Consider the following 19,266-nt stretch of genomic DNA (forward strand, 5'->3'; position numbering starts at 1 on the left):
AATTTTAGCCTCCTAGGTCTTCCCCCAGCTCCAAAGAGCAAATTTAATCAGAGAAGTGACAAAATGCAGAAACAAAGAAAAACAGACAAGCAAGAGAAAATCAAAATTGTTTACCCATAAAACAAAGGACCTTTAGTTCCACTTCCAGGACTATGGATAATATTCGGAGCCACATGCGTGAGAGTTGTTTTTCAGAGACTGAGACCCCCACCAGGTGGAAGAAGTTAACTGCATGCTGACCGCAAGGACACAGACCTCACACTAGTTAGAAGAAGGTTGATGATGTTGATTCCTGAAATATCACCTTGTTACCTCAACCCCAACCAACCCAAACACTGTCCACAAGCGGATCAGGCACCCTGCAACCCTCTCCCTCACCCCGTCCTTACAAACCCTTCCCTTAAAGTCATCAGGGAACTCGGGTCTTTTAAGCAAATCTGCCCATTCTCCTTGCTTGACCGACCCCATGTTGCAATAAACACTGCACTTTCCTTCATCACAACCCAGTGTCAACAGACTGGCTTTGCAGATCCAAGTTCAGTTTAGTAACAAGTATAATGCATAAAATTCTGTACACACAAGACTACATACGCAGCATGGCAGTCATATATACACAATTCAACAATCATATGTTTAAATGTAATCATTTGCAATTTTATGGAGTACCTGCTTCTTACTGTTGTTTGGCCTTTCGGTTCAGCTCTAAACAAAACACTGGCTTCAGGAAACTTGGAGTCTGAAAAGAAAGAATCATTTGTGAGTCACAGAAATACATGGATAATGTGATAATGGCTATAAAAATGTACCACAGAGCCCAGCTGCTCAAAGTGCAGTCTGCAGACCAGCAGGTGTCTGGACGACCTCAGAGATTATTATAAATGTAGAATTTCAGACCTGTGGAATCACCACACCCATGAAATCAAAATCTGCCATTTAAACAGATCCCTAGGGAACATAAAGAGACCTTAAAGTTTTAAAAAGCACTGTCATAGAGAGCTACAGAACTGTGAGAGCTGCCTGTACCTGAGACGGCCTGCCTCCTCGCTTGCAGCTTTCTCAAGTCAAATTGCTCCCTTTCTCTTCTTTCCTCTGAAATAGGAGCTGGGTCAAATGTTCTCCCTCCACCTGCTGTGCATTCTACAGGGTCTCCTCCCCATCTGTATGCAAAATACCATGTTCCCTAAACCTCTACACCGGGCACTACACCCTTTGCCTCACAGACTTTCCTCATACCCCAAGGTGAGTTGAATTCAGGTGGGTGTTGAGTTCAGCCCTCTAAGCACTCACCTCAAATGACCCCCTCCTCCCCAGGCTGCCTGATACAGGCAACTCAGAACACTGCCATCACCTGGATCTGGTCCAGGTGTATTGTCTTCACTTCAACCATCCAGGTCTGAGCCAGTGCTGGCCGTTCCACTGATCTGCTATCTATCACTGCTGGATAAATGCAGCTGGTCCTATTCTTTTATACACTTCAGTTCTGCCTTCCCCTCTTTCAGCTGTTTTTCCCTCTTTCATTCATGTGTCTCAGTCTCTCCTTCTACCTGGCCACCATTCGACGGGGACTACATCTCCGTTCTGACTCTCCCCTGTCTGTTCCTCTCTTCCTCTACCCCACTTCAATGTACTTTTGCTTATTCTTGTCCTGATCAAATTCAGTATATCTGTCCAACTTTCGGCTAGGGGAGCCTAACTCATTTTATAGATGATCGTGGAAAGGAAAGATGGGACACATTGTACAGGGAAGAACCAAGACTGTAACTCTCTCCTCTGTAGACTTCCTCAGAATTTCTCCTTATAACCCATGATTCCTGTTCTGCAATTTTCTGACATGTCTGAACTTCTGTTCTCTTTTCCAGGTACTTGGGCACTTAAGTTGTGATATTGCAACTTAAAATAATAAGAGGAGGGTAGAGCTCAGAGGTAGAGCATGTGCTTTAGCATGCACAAGGTCCTGGGTTCAATCCCCAGTACCTCTATTAAAAAAGTAAACCTGATTACCTTTCCTCCCAATTTAAAATAATTTTTTAAAAAAGAAATATATATACGGTCTGTTCCTGGCACAGAGCTCCTAAAATCCTTGGCATTTCCTGTGATGAGAGCCACAAGGGTTATCTTTTGTTGTATTCATGAGGGGACTTCTGCAGGGTATCACTTTGGGCAGCATTAACATTTTAACAATACTAATTCTGATCCATGAATACTGGTTATCTTTCCATCTGTATCTTCTTTCATTTTCTTCATCAATTTTTTTTACAAATTTTAGTGTACAAGTCTTTCACCTGTTTAAATTTGTTAAGTATTTAACTTTTGTTGCTGTCATGAATGGGACTGCTTTCTTAATTTCTTTTCAGATAATCTGTTTGTGTATAGAAATGTGACCAATTTCTGTATGTTGATTTTGTACCCTGCAACTTTACTGAATTCATTAGTTCTCAGAGGTTTTGGTTGGGTCTTTAGGGTTTTCTACATACATGATGCAAAGGAAAACTTCTGTTTCTACTCTATTCTCAATACTTCACTGTTGATAACAGGTGTGTGTGGGTTCCCCAACCCCCCAGCCATTCTCACACACCAGCTAGCAGTTCTACCGTGTAACTCAGTTCTGACACCATCTATCTGGACATAGCATCAGATCCCATAGGTTGAGTTCAGTCCTAGAGGGAAGACAGCCCCACTTTTGACTCCAGTAGTCAAAAGTCCAAGTTGTCACTGTGCTTATGATCCACCAGCTTTGAATCAGAGGTTCCCACAATCTCCCTCCTTGAGTTGGATCATTTTCTAGAACTGCTCAGAGAACTCAGGAAAACAGTTTACTTATCAGATTACTGATTTATTGCAAAGAATAGTAAAGGATATGAATGCAAAGCTGGATGAAGAGTTAGAAAGGGTGAGGTCCAGAAGGGTCCCAACACAGGAGCATCCCTGCAGAGTTTGAATGTGCCATCTTTACTGCATGTAAATGAGGTCTTCTTCACCAACCCAGCTCTCCGAACCTTGTCCTTTAGAATTTTTATAGTGGTCTCATTAGGCCAATACTGATTAAATCATCAGCCATTAGTAATTAGCTCAATCTCCCCTCCCCAGAGAGCAGCTGATGGGCCTGAAAGTTCTAATCACATGGTCGGTTCCCCCTGGCAATCAGCCACCAACCTGTGCATATCAAAGAGCTTTCAAAATATCACCTCATTGGTAAAATTGTCATTATATATACATGACATGATACTACATATATAAAACCCTAAAGGCTCCACAAAAAACTACTAGAACCTATAAATGAATTCAGGAAGGTAGCAGGATACAGGATTAACATACAGGAATCTGTTGTATTTCTTTACAATAACAATGAAATATCAGAAAGGGAAATTTTTTTTAAAGTCCCTTTTTAAAAAAAATTGCATCAAAAAATAAAATACTTAGGAATAAACCTGATCCAGGAGGTAAAAGACTTACACGCTGAGAACTATAAAATATTGATAAAGGAAATTGAAGATGATTCAAAGAAATAGAAAGATTATCCCATGCTCTTGGATTGGAAAAATTAATATTGTTAAAATGGTCATACAACCCAAAGAAATTTACAGGTTTAATGTGTTCCCCATCAAATTACCCATGACATTTTCACAGAACTAGAACAAACAATTCTAAAATTTATGTGGAACAGTTACTGACCAGGGTTCTTGGACTCCTTAATCAACAGAAATTGACAAGAGCAGACAAGAAATTCAGGCGAGGCTTTATTGGGATTCCTGCTGCAGCACAAGGGAGTAAAAACAAGCAACAGGTTCCCTTGCTCGTATCCTGAGGGGGGTCAAACTGGTTCCTTAAATGGGGTGAGGGTAGAGGTGGGTGCAGGGCTCAGGCCAGAGGGGTGATTTAGGTGGTATGCCCACCCTCTTTGGTCCTGTGTGCAGAGATCATGTGCAGTACCCTACTTTTGCTCCTAACACCTCAGAAGTGGCAGTTGACTTTTTACTCTTTTTGTATCTTACTGTTCATAATTTGCCACAACTGAGCATGCATGCAGTTATATTAGTCCCTTATACTTCCTTTGTATTCTGTTGCTCAAGGAGATGTTTGTCTAGGTGCAAGCACTGCAGCAAAGGGTCCCAAGTCCCAGCCTGTCTCAGAACCACAAAAGACCCAGAATTGCCAAAACAATACTGAGGAAAAAGAGCAAAGCTGGAGGCACAACCTTTGCAGACTTCAGACAATATTACAAGGCTATAGTAACCAAAACAGCTGATATTGGTACAAAACAGACATATAGATCACTGGAACAGAACAGAGAGCCCAGAAATAAACCCACACACCTACGGTCAATCTTCAACAAAGGAGGCAAGAATATACAATGGGAAAAGACAGTCTCTCCAGGAAGTAGTGTTGGGAAAGCTGAACAGCTGCATGTGTATCAATGAAGTTAGAACACTCCCTCACACCATACACAAAAATGAACTCAAATGACTTAAAGACTTAAATATAAGACATGATACCATAAACCTCCTAGAAGAGAACACAAGCAAAGCATTCCTTGACATAAATCATACCAATGTTTTCTTAGGTCATTCTCCCAAGGCAATAGAAACAGAAGCAGAAATAAACAAATGGGACCTAATGAAACATAAGCTTTTGCACAGCAAAGGAAATCATAAACAAAATGAAAAGATATCCTATATAATGGGAGAAAATATTTGCAAAGGATGCGACTGACAAGGACTTAATTTCCAAAATATACAAACAGCTCATACAGATCAATATCAAAAAAAACCCCCAAACAATCCAATCAAAAAATGGGCAGAAGACATAAATGGACATTTCTCCAAAGAAGACATACAGATGGCCAACAGGCACATGAAAAGATGTTCAACATTGCTAATTATTAGAGAAATACAAATCAAAACTACAATGAAGTATCACCTCACCCAAGTCAGAATGGCCATCATCAAAAAGTCTAAAAATAATAAATGCTGGAAAGAGTGTGGAGAAAAGGGAACCCTCCTACACTGTTGATGGGAATGTAAACTGGTGCAGCCACTATGGAAAACAGTATGGAGATTCCTTAAAAAACTAAACATAGAGTTACCATATGATTCAGCAGTCCCACTCCTGGGCATATGTCTGGAGAATACTCTAATTTGAAAAGATACATGCACCCCAATGTTCATAGCAGCACTATATACAATAGCCAAGACATGGAAGCAACCTAAATGTCCATCAACAGATGAATGGATAAAGAAGATGTGGTATATATGTGCAATGGAATACTACTCAGCCATAAAAAGAATGAAATATTGCCATTTGCAGCAAAGTGGATGGACCTGGAGATTGTCATACTAAGTGAAGTCAGACAGAGAAAGACATATATCATATGATATCACTTTTATGTGTAATCTAAAAAATAATTCAAATGAACCTATCTACAAAACAGAAGCAGATTCACAGATACAGAAAACAAACTTATAGTTACCAAGGGGGAACGGTAAATTAGGAGTTTGGGATTAGCAGATACAAAGTGCTACATATACAACAGATAAACAACAAGGTCCTACTGTACAGCACAAAGAACTGTATTCAATATCTTGTAATAAAATATAACAGAAAAGAATCTGAAAAAGAAAATATATATACTTATATACACATAGTTATATATGTATAACTGAATCACTTTACTGACACCTGAAACTAACACAACACTGTAGATGAACTATACTTCAATTAAAAAAAAAATCACCTCATTAACATAAACTCAGGTGTGGTTAGATTTAAAAATGGCTTGTTATAAATAACAAGACACTCATTTCACCTTTTTTAAATTGAAGACTGTTTGAGTTACAATATTATATTAGTGTCAGGTGTACAACATAGTGATTCCAAATTTTTACAGATTATATTTCATTAAAAGTGGTTACAAGATAATGGCTATAATTTCTGTGCTATGCACTGTATTTCTTGCTGTTTGTCTATATTTCATACATAGTAGTTTATATCTCTTAATTCCATACCCCTAATTTGCCCACCCTCACCTTCCCTCTCACCTCTGGTAACCACTACTTTGTTTTCTACATCTGTGAGTCTATTTCTGTTTTGCACATACATTCATTTATATTATTTTTTAGATTCCACATTAAGTGACATCGTACATTATTTGTCTTTCTCTATCTGACTTGTTTCACTAAGCTTAATATTCTGATGTGATTTTAGGAACTGAGGGCAAAGCCCAGATATTAAAACGAAAGATGCCTCTTGCTCTAATCTCCTAGAGTGTTACAAGCGTTCTGAGAGCTGTGAGCCAGGAACAATGGATGAAGACCAAACTATCTTTCTTATTATATCACAATGTCACAGTCCACACCCTGGACTTCAAACACAGATCCCCTTACAGCAACATGATCTTAAAAGTCAAAAGATACCAGTTACTGGAATAACATTCAGTCACCAATAATTATCCACTCCATCATCACCATATAAAATTTCTCCAGGGAAAGGCCACTCAGGTTGGACAGCTGTCGTTTGAATACACCAGTTTCCAAGAGGAGGAACAGTCTTGACAGACAGGTTTACTCCATCAGGCCTCTGATATCACTGAGCTAACAGACAATAGCATCTCTTGCTCGGAGGTGCTATTTGAATACTGGAGTTCCCTTATGACATAACCAATTTAGTCTTTCCTTTGCCCTCAGTTACCATTACTTTCTCCATTTATCCCCAATCTTTTCCACCTTCAGAAAAGACACAGAGTGCGATAATGGTGGTGGTCTACACTGCATGCAGCAATCCTAGTCTGGTGAGTCCTTCCCACCCAGTCCACTCCTGTTCCCAACGGGGCAGCTACACAGATCCAGAACTGGCAGGTTGCCTTTACCACCAGGCAGCACAGTTATACTTACTGTTAGCCCCAATTTTGCCAGGCCCTAAGGAATTCTGATGTGATTTTAGGGGGTGGGTGTAGGCCCCTGCCTGAAGGCTCTAGAGAATAAGCCATGGGCTGAACTGATAAACAAGCTGTGAGAAATGTCACATAGCCAGCTGGATAAGAGATGGCCTACTTAATGTATCCAGTATGGACGGCTGGATAGCCAACGACGGGTAAGAGCCTCAGAGGAGGACCACCTCAGACAGGCACAGCCGGCTGGATGAGAGATGGCCTACTTAATGAAGTTTTGTGACGAACTTTAAAACAATCTGTCCTTGATCATGTAACATCCTGTGCTTACTGCAGGAGCCTGGGAACCTGGAGCCTGGGAACCGAAATAGCTTAAGATTATTAACATTGTTATAACTTAGATGATATGTGAGGCACCATGCATGTTCTATGTAAATTCTTTTCTAATAATCAATAAACAGAAAACTGCTTTGCTTCTCTCCACACGGTGTTCGTGTGTACATGACATCGCGCCACCAACAGTGGGGAACAGATTTATTTATTTATTCATTTATAATTAGATTTATTTTAATGGAGGTATCAAGGATTGAACCCAGGACCTAGTGCATGCTAAGCACATGCTCTACCACTAAGCTGTACCCTCCCCCACAACATAAGATTTTAAAGTATAGTAATTAGTTTCTTGCTTACCAATCATCCCTGCTCCCAGCATTTGTAGTCACAGCTCTGGTCCTCTAATCAACGTATCGTATTTTTTAAAAACCTTAAGTGACGCTGGGGAAAAAAGGAAAAATGCAGTTATAACACCATCACCCTGTCCCCTTGACATGAACTGCAGTCACACTAGCATCCTTCCCCACCCCCTTTCCACCCGATCCACCAAGAAAACAGCGGACTCCATCCAGTGGGGGCACTCCATTAACTCCACCCATGTTGAGAGCGCGCACACACTCATGAAGGTGTGTAAGCCTTTTTCATGCCTTTATTCCCCTCTTCCCATTTTAGACAACCAATGTTTTAATTGCCCACTCCAGTTCTCTAGCAAACCAGTACTCTGGGGAGGATGTCTCTCCACCCATTGCTGGACATGGGCTGTAAAGTGTGTTCCTTGTCTGAAGAAGTGACAGCTGGCCATCCAAATGGGTGCAGTTTCTTCTGTTCTGCTTCTTTTCCAGCACTCTGAGCATTTGTATCTACCACCAAGTAAGAAAAGCCCAGTCCAAAGTCAGTGTCTGTTTCTGTCCGGACCCCTTTGTAGACCTCCAGGGCTACAAGCATCCATCTCACTCTCTGGCTATGAACAGTCTTCTCCCCAGGGAGATGCCACATATTCATCTGCAGTCTCTATCTGCTGGAAGATGGACAGCTCTAATGGGCTGTGTTTGCCTTGGAGGGTGCAAGATGAACAGATCTAGATTCAGCCCATCTCTGCATTGCTGCTGTGCCCCCAGAATCACTCATTTCATGGACTGAGGTGGCCACTTAAGCAAGCACAGGGAGGGATATCTGTGTGTTGAATCCAAACATCTTAGCAAAGCTGTAAGGGGCTTTTCTGATGGGCAGAGGCATGTCCTATTTTAATACACCCCTCAAATTCCCATGGTGATTCCTAAAGGGCCATGCCTCATCTGGGCAACTTTTCATAGGCCCTCTGCCAGACCACGTAGCCAAGCCATTGCGCCACTGCCAATGAGTCAGTAAAAATCAAAATTCAGGGACCTTTGCCACTGTTTAATTCTATTATCCTGCTAGGAAAATGCATGCAGTTCAGCCCACTGAGCCAATTTATTTTTAACTTTGATCAGAAGCAGGATGTTGTCCATTTACTTTGGAACTTCGGTCCACAGATCTAACAGCCCTTTGTTGGTCACTTGGAGCTATCTGTAGGGCAGTGTCCATGTGACATGAGAATCCAGTGGCTCCTCACATGGTTCCAAAGTCAGTTCCAGGGGAAGAGAGGCTCCCTGATCATACCTCCTCCTTCCATCCCCCAGGGACATGATCCTGTATAAACTATTTCCATTTTGTTACAGAATTCCTCTAAGAACAGACATCACCATTAGAGCACTTCTTCAACATCATCCAAGATATGATGGCTATTTCAGGTCCCAAGATTCTTCAAATCCTTTAGTCAAAGGGACAGTTTCCAATAGTGTCCATTAGCCAGCTAACAGGAACAGCAAGCTTGCCTCTCAAGAAGAAATTCCCTATTCCAATGGACCAGTAGTCATTGCTGGGACATGCAATGTTTGTGACCAGTTCCGACTTAGCACGTCCGATTAATGGTGTCGAAGGGCGAATGCACATGCCTTCCGTTTTACAGTACTTGTTAGGAGTAGCATTCCCCAGTCAGAGACAATGTCCACCCCCATAACACAATCAGGTCAAAGAGATGCACCTCTTCACATAAAGCCTGTTGAAATATAGCTGTTCTCCAAACATTCACCTTAATTAAATCAGCTCTTGCATCCTTAACTGTAACCTCCAATAGCACTTTATTAAGTTTTACTTTTGCACCTCTAAGTAGGGGATTTGTGTTTCATTGCCAGAGGTAATGCCCATTCCCATAAAACATTCAGGTAAAGGAGACACAACCTTTTTACATAATGCCTGTGTAAACATTCCAATTTTTATAATCCCATCGGCCCTTACGTCTTGATGTTCTCAGTCTTGCTGTGGCTCATGTCAGGACTTCACCAGTGGGTTTTGGTATCACCATTGGCGGGGCTCCCACATCAAGGAGTTCTGGAAACTTCTCTTTCCACCACTGACCCTTTTACCCACTCTTCTGCAGAAAGGCTTTGGGTCCCCCAGAAAGGGTCGTGTTAAGGGACTCTGGCCCTTTGGTCAGTCTTCATCTGGATCAATCTGCCTAACCATTGTTCAAAGTGATGGCAGGTTAGATTTCTCATTACAATTTGACTTTCGGCTTTTAAGATTTCTCCAAACTAGGGAAAATAGAGCTGACTTGTTTGGGACTCCCTGATGAAGGAACAGTAGGAGTGCTTTGGGCCAACCCAATGTTTGGTAGTACTGGTTTAGAACCTTTGTCTGAGCCCCATCAATTTCCATTTTATTCATCCCATTTCTTAATAATCACCTGATGATTCATAAACTGTCCCCCTACTCACCGAGGGCAAGGAGAGACTGAATGAAGAGGAAGATCACACCAGATTGGTGGGTGGCAGGTTTAACGAGCAAGGGAACTTAACTACAAGGCTTGTCTGGGGGGGAGTCACAAGATACAGAGATCTCCACACCCACTCAATACATCTTAAAAAGTTTATACAGAGGCCTTAACTGGGTCCAGTCACATATTTAGTCGGGATGGTCTCAACAACGCCACACTCTCTCAAGGCCATATTCTTGCAACAGCTCCCACTATGGAAAATGTGGGCAGAACATAAGGGCTGCTTGGGTACTTCTTGGTGAACGTGGCTAAGGTCTTCTTGCTCGTCTTTCCTCCTCAAGTGCAAGGTCACAGCCAAAGGGATGCCTCTTGCAAGAAAGTTAAGTGGGACGGGAGGATGGAGTGACACAGGTAAGGTGTTTCCATTTCTGGGGCCAGCCTTGGTTTTTTTTTTATTCTCCACACAGTCCCTGCCGCTTCTTAAAAAAAAATGTTTATTGAAGTACAGTTGATGTATAATATTATATAAATTACAGGTATACAATATAGTGATTCACAATTTTAAAGGTTATAGTCCACTTATAGTTATTATAAAATCTTTATTCCCTGTGTTGTATAATATATCCTTGTAGCTTATTTATTTCAATTTTTTTGATAAATAAGTTCATGTGTAAATGTACTCAACATACATAACTGACCTAAAAACTTCAGTAGAAAGTTAAGTTTTAAAACCACTTGGAAAGCCATCTCTATGAAGTGATTTTCCCAGGACCTTATACCAGATGACACCATCTTAACTGGCAGAGGTTCCATGAACTGGAGTCTCTGTTCGCATTCATCGTTAGTGAAAGATGGGATGACTCCAGGTAGAAACACAGCATATTATAAACAATTTCTTACCAAAATAGCCACAAGTTAAACCAAAGTACTTTACAGATTTTGCTACACACCACCATAAAAATGGCCCTTACGCTCTCTCATGCGGTATCCAGCAAACCTGTCTTCAGACATGACGACTCTCTTAGCGTGCGTAGCACACAGATTAGTATCTTCAAATAAACCCACCAGGGGCACTTCACTAGCCTCCTGGAAGGCACCAAGGGCAGCACTCTGGAACCTCAAGACAGTTTTGAAATCCTGGGCCATCTCCCTCACCAGCCTCTGGGAAGGCAGCTTCCGGATCAGAAGCTCAGTGGATTTCTGGTAAGCGCAAGGGTCGCCAGCCTGCAGCAATGAGGTTTTTTCACCCCGGCAGTAGAAGGGGCACTTTTCTCGGCAACTTTAGTGGCCAGCTGTTTGCCGTGCGCTTTCCCACCCATGGACTTTATACCATGTCTTCTTCATCCATTTATCTGATGATGGACACTTAGGTTGCTTCCATGTCTCAGCTACTGTAAATAATGTTGCTATGAACAATGGGGGTGCATGTATCTTTTTGTATTAGAGTTCTGGGGGATTTTGGGGGTATACACCCAGGAGTGGAATTGCTGGGTCATGTGGTAATTCTATTTTTAGTTTTTTGAGAAACCTCCATAGTGTTTTTCCACAGCAGCTGCACCAGTTTGCATTCCCAACAGTGTAGGAGGGTTCCCTTTTCTCCACATCCTCGCCAACCAACGTTTGTTATTTGCATTCTTTTAGATGGTAGCCATTCTGACAGGTACGAGGTGGTATCCCATTGTGGTTTTGATCTGTGTGGTTAGCAATGTTGAGCCTCTTTTCATGTGCCTGTTGCGTTGCGGCTTCTTAATTGAACTCCAAAGTTCTCCCAGAGCTATTATCATTAGTGAATAATTATCAAACGGTTGGTTTTATCAGGTACAAGTGCTGGGATCTCCTAGTCCACCATGCTGCTGATTCCTAATTTTTCTTTAAGAGATAAAGCTAGTCCATAGAAAATAGGTATTTTTTACATGGTATTGTCATCAGTGGGGTGCTTTCAGAGCTCAATTGGGACAAGCTAGGAAAACCAGCTGGTTTCTGCTATTTCTCCAAAGACCTGATGACTGTCCTTTACACTGAAATTGGGTTGAGGACACAACTCAGAGCACAGAAATTACTGGCAACGATGAAAGATAGAAGGTTTTTTTTTGTTTGTTTTTGTTTTTTTTACTTAGGGAAAAAGAGAAATTCCTGGACTGTGACCTGTTTAAACTGACATGGACCTATTAAAGGTGTTTGGAAATGTCTCTCAGTTGGTCAATATTTGGGTCACAGAACTTTCTCAGGATCTAGACATCACACTGAAGATCAATGCCCGTCATACTCCCTCAATCGGAGCACTCTGGGAAGAGGTCGTGATCCAGACTCCAGGGACCATCACCCCCAGGTAAGGCATATAATTGTATAAACTGATCCAAGTCATAAGGAGTGGAGGCCCAAGGAAGGTCAAAGTCTCTGAAATTTATCTGTTGGAGATCATCAGGCAGCAGCCCACAAGATGAACTGCACGGAGTAGCACCGGCCGCCTGAGGTTGCTCAATACCAGGCTTAGGTGGTTCATGGTCAGAGGCATCTGAGATGCTGAGATCTGTGGGACGACTGTTTGCTGAAGTGGCAGGTGAGGAGGCCTCTTCCTCCTCCACTGAACTGACCTGTTGTGGGTCTTCTAGTGACAGATTCTCCCCAGTTTGCTGCTCCCGCTTCCTCCATTTGACACGCTGATTCTTAAACCAAGTCTGGGGAGGGAAGAGATGAACAGGTGCATAAGACGGGATAGGTCCAAAGGGGGATCCTCATACACCTCAGAAACTAGGCAGCTTTGGGCATGTGAAAGCTACTCTTACATGTCTTCATATTTATTTGAATGAGGAAAGTTCTTTCTATCCTCTTCTGTTCTGGGATCCAGAGAGCAAAGGGCGTGTAAGATTGTGTTAGCAATGGGGAGAACAGGACAGAGCACTTCAAGCCTAGATCGGGAGGTATGTTTAGGAAAGTCGGTTTTGTCTTGGTGGACACTCTGGGTTCTCTAAGCAAGGATTCTGAAGCCTGAGAATATGGAGTGGGAGTCTGGCTTGGGGGTGCCTTCAGGATTCATCAAGGGGTTCTTATGCCCTGAACATTCTGTGGGCACTTAGTTGAAAGGTATCTAGATGATCATGAATGTCATGATTAACGAGAACCAACAGGAACAAACCCAAATGGGAGTATCTGAGATCCATAGACAAGGGATCTCATCTAGCATTGTGGGTCTAGAGTCAGAAAGGCCTGGGTTCAAATTCTAGCTATTTTGTTTATAATTCTTGGAAAACAATTCCTCTCTATTAACTTCAATAAAAGGAATGATCATTAGAATAAATACATAAATGCTTAACATCTGTCCTGGCACATAGCAATCACTCGAGCAATTCGAATTACACAATGACTGAAAGCATGTGTGAAACTCTGGGTTAGATGTGCTCTCTAGCTACCTAGAGAAAGAATCAGGGACATACCTTTATTATCGACTCGTCAAGATGAATACTTGAAGAAAGCTGGTTTACAATGAACCAATTTGGGTACCTGGTCTTTTCAAATGTATCTCTTAGTACTCTAAGTTGTCCCCGACTAAAGTGTGTGCGGAATCGGCGAGTGGTACTCGGCTTTTCTGTAATGGGGATAGAAAAAAGGCTTTGGTACAAAATATCCCCAATAATAAAGGTAGTGGATAAATCACGTACAAAGCAAGAAGAAAGGGTAAAAGATACAAGGAGGGTGTATAACATAAAAATATGTAAAATGTGCCATCAAAAACATAAAACCTGGGAGGGGAGAATTAAACATATAAAGTTTGGGATGTGTTCTAAATTAAGTTACTGTCAACTTAAAAGAGATTATCAAATACATAGGATATCATATATGTGAACTTCATGGTAACCACAAAGAAAACATTTCTATTAAATACCTAAAGAAAATGAGAAAAGATACAAACATAACACTAAAGAAAATCAAACCACAAGGGAAGAGAGAAAGAGAAGAAGAAAGAACAGAGAGGAACTACAAAAACAGCCAGAAAGTAATTTTTTAATGACAATCATTACATACTTATCAGTAATTACTTTAAATGTAAGTGAACTGAATTCTCCAATTGAAAGACATAGGTGGCTGAACAGATTTAAAAAAAACCTAAGGCCTTTCTATACAATGGCTACAAGAGATGCACTTCAAAACTAAAGATACTAAACAAACAAACAAAAACAAACAAAAAAAAAACACCTGAAGATACAGACTGAAAGTAAAGAGATAAAAAAAAGCTATACCATGCCAATGGAAAGGAAATGCAAACTGGTGTAGCAATACTTACATCAGAAAAAGTGACTAAAACAAAAGATTGTAACAAAGGACAAAGAAAGGCATAACAGAATGATAATGGGGCCAACCTACCAAAAGGATGTAACATTTATAAACATTTATGCTCCCAACATAGGAGGACGTAAATATAGAAAGCAAATATTAAAGATGAAATACACAGCAACACAAGAATAGTTGGGGACTTTAATATAATGAATCAAGGACTATTATTACATTTTTAAGGAAACTACTTTCAACCTAAAATTCTCTAAGCAGTCAAATTTATCCTTCCACGTGAAGACAGGATAAAGACACTTTCAGATGCTCATTGGTTCAACCAATTTACCTTCCATGCACTACATGAGGATGTAGTTCAACCTAGCAAAATAAAGAACAAGCGGGAATTTATGTAGAAGAAAACAGAGTAACATGGGGAAGTCCCAGGCTGAGGCCTATACACCAGGCCTGGAAAGCAAACGGAGCTGATTCCAGGAGGACAGAAGTACCTGTGTAAAAGACACAAGTCCCAAATGGAGTCATCTGTGTAAGCCCCATACCAGCAAACCAAAACTCAATACTTAGCCTAACTGCGGTTTCAGCCTCTCCCAGGAATGGGACCTTTAACCAGTCAGTCTGGAATTTCCTGGCCAGCACCGGTGAGGTAATCTGCCACACAGACCTCTACCTCCCCACAAAGGTGACTGCCTGAAATAATCCTTTCTCTCGTTTAAGACTTCCTTGTCCCACACACTTTCTGCCTCTAAAATCTTTCCATTTTGTACAGCTCCTCAGAAGCGCCTTTCGATTTCCTAAACTGGATGTTAGTCATTTCATTAATTGTTGAATAAAGCCAATTAGATCTTCAAATTCCCTCTGTTGAACTTCGTTCTTTAATACACCATATAAGAGACAATCAGTAAAATTGATTCATTTGATTATCTAATTGGCTTGGATATTCGGGAGAAAATACTGAAGATGCCATCGGCCAAACTGATAAATCAGACAGTTCAAAGTTAAGAAAGATGCATCTTAAGCATATGAGAAAAAAGAAAGAATATTAACTCAAATTATACAGTTTATGTTACATGAATCATTTCAGTATAAATTAACTCTGCAGTGAATAATATTTACATGTGATTAAATTGATATTGACTTAATCAAATTATTATTACATTATTATTAAATTATTTTAATTAACCAATGTTAATTTTTACCCTCTATTAGTAAGTTGTATAGAGTAAAACTGAGGAGAGATGTGGCTATGAGTCTAAAATCTTCATCTACCAAACTGAAAGGACAATATCAAAATTGATGAATGAATTAATTTCATTAGTTCAGTATTAAACAATATGGATGGAACATGTACCAAAGGAACCAGTTACAATTTCTGATAAGTGAGCATGTTGAGGCATAACACTGCTTTTTTTTCTAACATTAAAATAATTTTTAAAGCAATTGAAATGGAAAAGATAAATAAAATTATTTTCACATGCCTGGTCAAGAAATACACTTCTATGCTAGGCTTTCTAAATGCCAATAATAAAAGGGAAAAGCTGATAAATATCACAGCACCAATATTTAAAATATCTGGACATTAGAACTCATGAGTAAATTTTAAAACAGATTGGGAGAATATATTTGCAACAATGTAAGAGACAAATTGTTAGTGTCTAGAATACAACAAAAATGTCCTGCTAAAACTCAAGGGGAAAAAGAAAACACTAGAGAAACAGCAAAGGAGAGAAGTGGGAAATTAGCACACAAGAAAAGCAGAATGGACTTTAAAATAGAGTGAAGAGTCTCAGTTGCACTAGTTAATAAAGAAATGCAATTGGATCAAATTTTAAGAACCCACTATTAAAAACAAGACAATAGACCCAAAATGGAGTCACTTACACCAAGTTCCATATCAACAAACCGAGACAATTTAGTTTCAGCTCTCCCAGAAATGGAATCTTAAACAAATCAATCACTAATTGCTCCATCAGCTCAGTTAGGTAACTTCCTGATAGGCCCCTGCCATCCTATAAAGGGAAGGAACTCTGCAATAATCACTCTGCTTTTTCGCTTTATATAACTTCCGAGTTCCTCCACCCTGCCTATAAGTCATTCATTTTGTACAGCTCCTCGGAGCCCGTTTTGATCTGCTGGATTGGATGCTGCCCCATTCTTGAATCATTGAATAAAGCCAACATGATCTTCAAAATTTGTTCATTTGAATTTTGGTTTTGAACACCACCAAATGACTGACATTTTTAAAGTATGACAACATCAGGTGTTTAAAACATGGAGAAACAAAAACTCACATTACTGGCAGGAGTCAAGTTACTGATTGTTTTTCAAATACTCTCTATTGGTACAACCCAGTGGTTCACCAAACTGACAACCCAGGGATGACCACAAACTCTCACCTCTCTCGCCTTAGTTTATCTACAACCCAATCACTCAGCCTCTAGCATCTTAAGTTTACATTGCCTTTGCCCCAGCTTACCTGCCATGTATCCTTCAGAAGAGCAATGAATCAACCAGGTGTGTTTTCTGACTGAAATTTAGTCTAAGTGTCTACTGGGCTTAGAAGTCTAATATTTAAGCAAAATTTTAATGCAATCAGATCCCACCCTATTCTCCCTAATGCCACACCCTCCAATGATCCACTCAGCACAGGCTTATTGAGAACCTCTTTTGTGCCGGGTGTTGTGCAGGGTCCTTGGAATAAAAGTGTGACTCAAGATCTAATCCCTGACCTCAAAGAGTGGAGGAAAAATAAATGAAAGTCAAGAAGAAAATGGATAAAATATTCACAACTGTCACTCAGGACAAAAGAGTAAACAAAAAGGGTGCTGGGAGAAAGAATAAGCTGGTAAGACACCCGAAATTGGAAGGTGAGGAAGAGACTCTGCGTGGGCAGATCTTTGTGTGGCCTGGGGTGCAAGCAGGAGGTGCCAGGGGACAGCGTGTGGGGAAGATGGACTGTCAAAGCCCCCAACATCCAGTGTTGCCCAGCCTTTCACACACAAGACAGCAGCAAACCTGGGTGAAGAACTTAGCAGAGCTTAAATCATAGAGGTCCTCATAACGTTTGTGAAGGAGTTTGGATTTGCGACAGTTGAAATCCCATGAAGAATTCTAAGTAAGGGAACTTAACATATGAATTGTATTTTTAAAAAATCATGCCTCTCAAAATGCAAATCAAAACCACAATGAGGTATCACCTCACATCCATCAGGATGGCCATCGTCAAAAATCTACATAATACATGCTTGAGAAGGTATGGAGAAGAGGAAACCCTCCCACACTGTTGGTGGGAATGTAAATTGGTGCAGCCACTATGGAGGACGGTATGGAGGTTCCTTAAAAACTAAAAACAGACTTACCATATGATCCAGCAATCCCACTCCTGGCCACGTATCTGGGGAAAACTCTAATTCGAAAAAACACATGCACCCCTGCGTTCATAGCAGCACTATTTACAATAGCAAATAAATGCAAGCAACCTAAATGTCCATCAACAGATGACTGGATAAGGAAGATGTGTGTGTGTGTGTGTGTGTGTGTGTGTGTGTGTGTGTGTGTGTGTGTGTGTGTGTGTGTGTGTGTGTGTGTGTGTGTGTGTGTGTGTGTGTGTGTGTGTGTGTGTGTGTGTGTGTGTGTGTGTGTGTGTGTGTGTAAAATGGAATATTATTCAACCAGAAAAAAATGAAATGCCATTTGCAACATGGATGGGCCTGGAGATTGTCATACTAAGTGAAGTAAGTCAGACAAAGAAAGACAAATACCATACGATATCACTTACACGTGGAATTTTTAAAAACACAAATTTTATTTACAAGCCGGAAATAGACTCATGGACATAGAAAACAAATTATGGTTACCAAAGGGGAAGGGGGAGGAGAGATAAATTATGAGTTTGGGATTAACAGATACACATTACTATATACATGGCATTTTTCTTCCTCTTTTTGGCTTACTTAGAATGATGATCTCCAGGTCCATCCGTGTTGCTGCAAATGGTATTGTTTTATTCTTTTTATGGCTGAGTAGTATTCCATTGTATAAATATACCACATCTTTATCCATATGGTAAGTCAGACTTTATTTTGATTTCATCACTTTTCCTACTAATGTCTTTTCTCACACATTATTTTTTGGAGCAGTTCTAGGTTCTAAGCAAAATTGAGAGCAAAATAATTTCCATGTACACCATCTCCACACATGCAGAGCCTCCCCACTCTCCACATGCCCCATCAGTGGTACGTTTCTTATAATAGATGAGCCTACACTGACACATCATAATCATTCAAAATCCATAGTTTACCTTAGGGTTCACTCTTGGTGTTGTACATCTGATGGGTTTGGACACATGCATAATAACATATATTCATCCTTATAATATTATGCAGAGTATTTTCACTGCCCTAAAAATCTGCACTCTACCTACTCATCTCCCTCACCCCTGGGAACCTCTGATCATTTTACAGCCACCATAGTTTTACCTTTGAGTATCCTATAGTTGGAATCATACAGTATGTAGCCTTTTCGGATTGGATTCTTTCACCTTAAGGTTCTTCCATGTCTTCTCATGGCTCCATAGCTCATACTTTTTAATGCTGAATCATATCACATTGTCTGGATGTACCACAATTTATTCATCCATTCACCTACTGAGAAACATCTTGTTTTCTTCCAAGTTTTGGCAATCATGAGTAAAGCTGCTATAAACATTCGTGTGCAGGTTTTTCTAGGGACATAAAGTTTTCAGCCCTTTTGGGTAAACCATTTAGGAGCACAACTCATGGATCACATGGTAAGAATATTCTTAGTTTTGTAGGAAACCATCAAACTATCTTCCAAACTGGCTGTACCATTTTGCACTCTCACCAGCAATGAATGAGAGTTCCTGATGCTCCACATCCTCACCAGCATTTGGTGTTGTCATTGTTCTAAATTTTAGGCATACTAAAAGTGTGTAGTGGTATCTTGTTTT

General features: G+C 40.5%; 1 protein-coding gene across 11 annotated transcripts in view; it reads right to left on the bottom strand.

Annotated features, from left to right (window-relative positions):
• The window catches only part of LEUTX (leucine twenty homeobox), a 76,119-nt gene that overhangs the window by 25,346 nt on the left and 31,507 nt on the right, over window positions 1-19,266 (bottom strand). For 10 of the 11 annotated variants that reach the window (XR_012075510.1, XR_012075514.1, XR_012075513.1 and 7 more), the window contains exons 2-4: window positions 12,608-12,691; window positions 7,574-7,657; window positions 667-736 (exon numbers count right to left, since the gene is read on the bottom strand). Coding sequence is in view for 1 of the 11 variants with exons in the window: in XM_072967066.1 (XP_072823167.1) it covers window positions 12,284-12,691; window positions 13,448-13,717 (678 nt within the window). In the remaining 10 variants the exon portion in view is untranslated. Of the gene's footprint in view, window positions 1-666; window positions 737-7,573; window positions 7,658-12,283; window positions 12,692-13,447; window positions 13,718-19,266 lie in introns of those variants that run through there. The other variant, XM_072967066.1, reaches the window with a different exon arrangement.

The sequence above is a fragment of the Vicugna pacos genome, chromosome 9 (assembly GCF_048564905.1).
Source record: "Vicugna pacos chromosome 9, VicPac4, whole genome shotgun sequence".
Classification (NCBI taxonomy): Eukaryota; Metazoa; Chordata; class Mammalia; order Artiodactyla; family Camelidae; genus Vicugna; species Vicugna pacos.